Genomic DNA, 240 nt, shown 5'->3' with positions numbered 1-240 from the left:
ACCGGCACGGTCAGGGTGCCACGGGGACAGCTGGTGTGCCATGGGCATGGGCAGCGCGTCGCAGGCATGGTCAGGGTGCCATGGGTGCAGCTGGGGTGCCACATGCACGGTCAGGGTGCCACGGGCACAGCCGGGATGCCATGGGCATGGCCAGGGTGCCACGAGGACAGCTGATGTGCCATGGTCACAGCCAGGGTGCCACGGGCATGGCCGGGGTGCCACGGTCACGGCCCTGGGGAC

At 70.4% G+C, this 240-nt stretch overlaps 1 protein-coding gene across 1 annotated transcript in view; it reads right to left on the bottom strand.

Annotated features, from left to right (window-relative positions):
• SEMA4C (sema domain, immunoglobulin domain (Ig), transmembrane domain (TM) and short cytoplasmic domain, (semaphorin) 4C) overlaps positions 1–42 on the bottom strand; it is a 4,895-nt gene extending 4,853 nt beyond the window's left edge. The window contains exon 1 of the mRNA XM_010563018.1: positions 3–42. Within this exon, the coding sequence (XP_010561320.1) occupies positions 3–42 (40 nt within the window). The remainder of the gene's footprint in view (positions 1–2) is intronic.
• Between the last annotated feature and the right edge of the window lie 198 nt (positions 43–240).

This window comes from Haliaeetus leucocephalus, unplaced genomic scaffold (genome assembly GCF_000737465.1).
Source record: "Haliaeetus leucocephalus isolate CR32 unplaced genomic scaffold, Haliaeetus_leucocephalus-4.0 Scaffold162, whole genome shotgun sequence".
Lineage (NCBI taxonomy): Eukaryota > Metazoa > Chordata > Aves > Accipitriformes > Accipitridae > Haliaeetus > Haliaeetus leucocephalus.
This window is presented reverse-complemented; position numbering and strand designations above follow the sequence as displayed.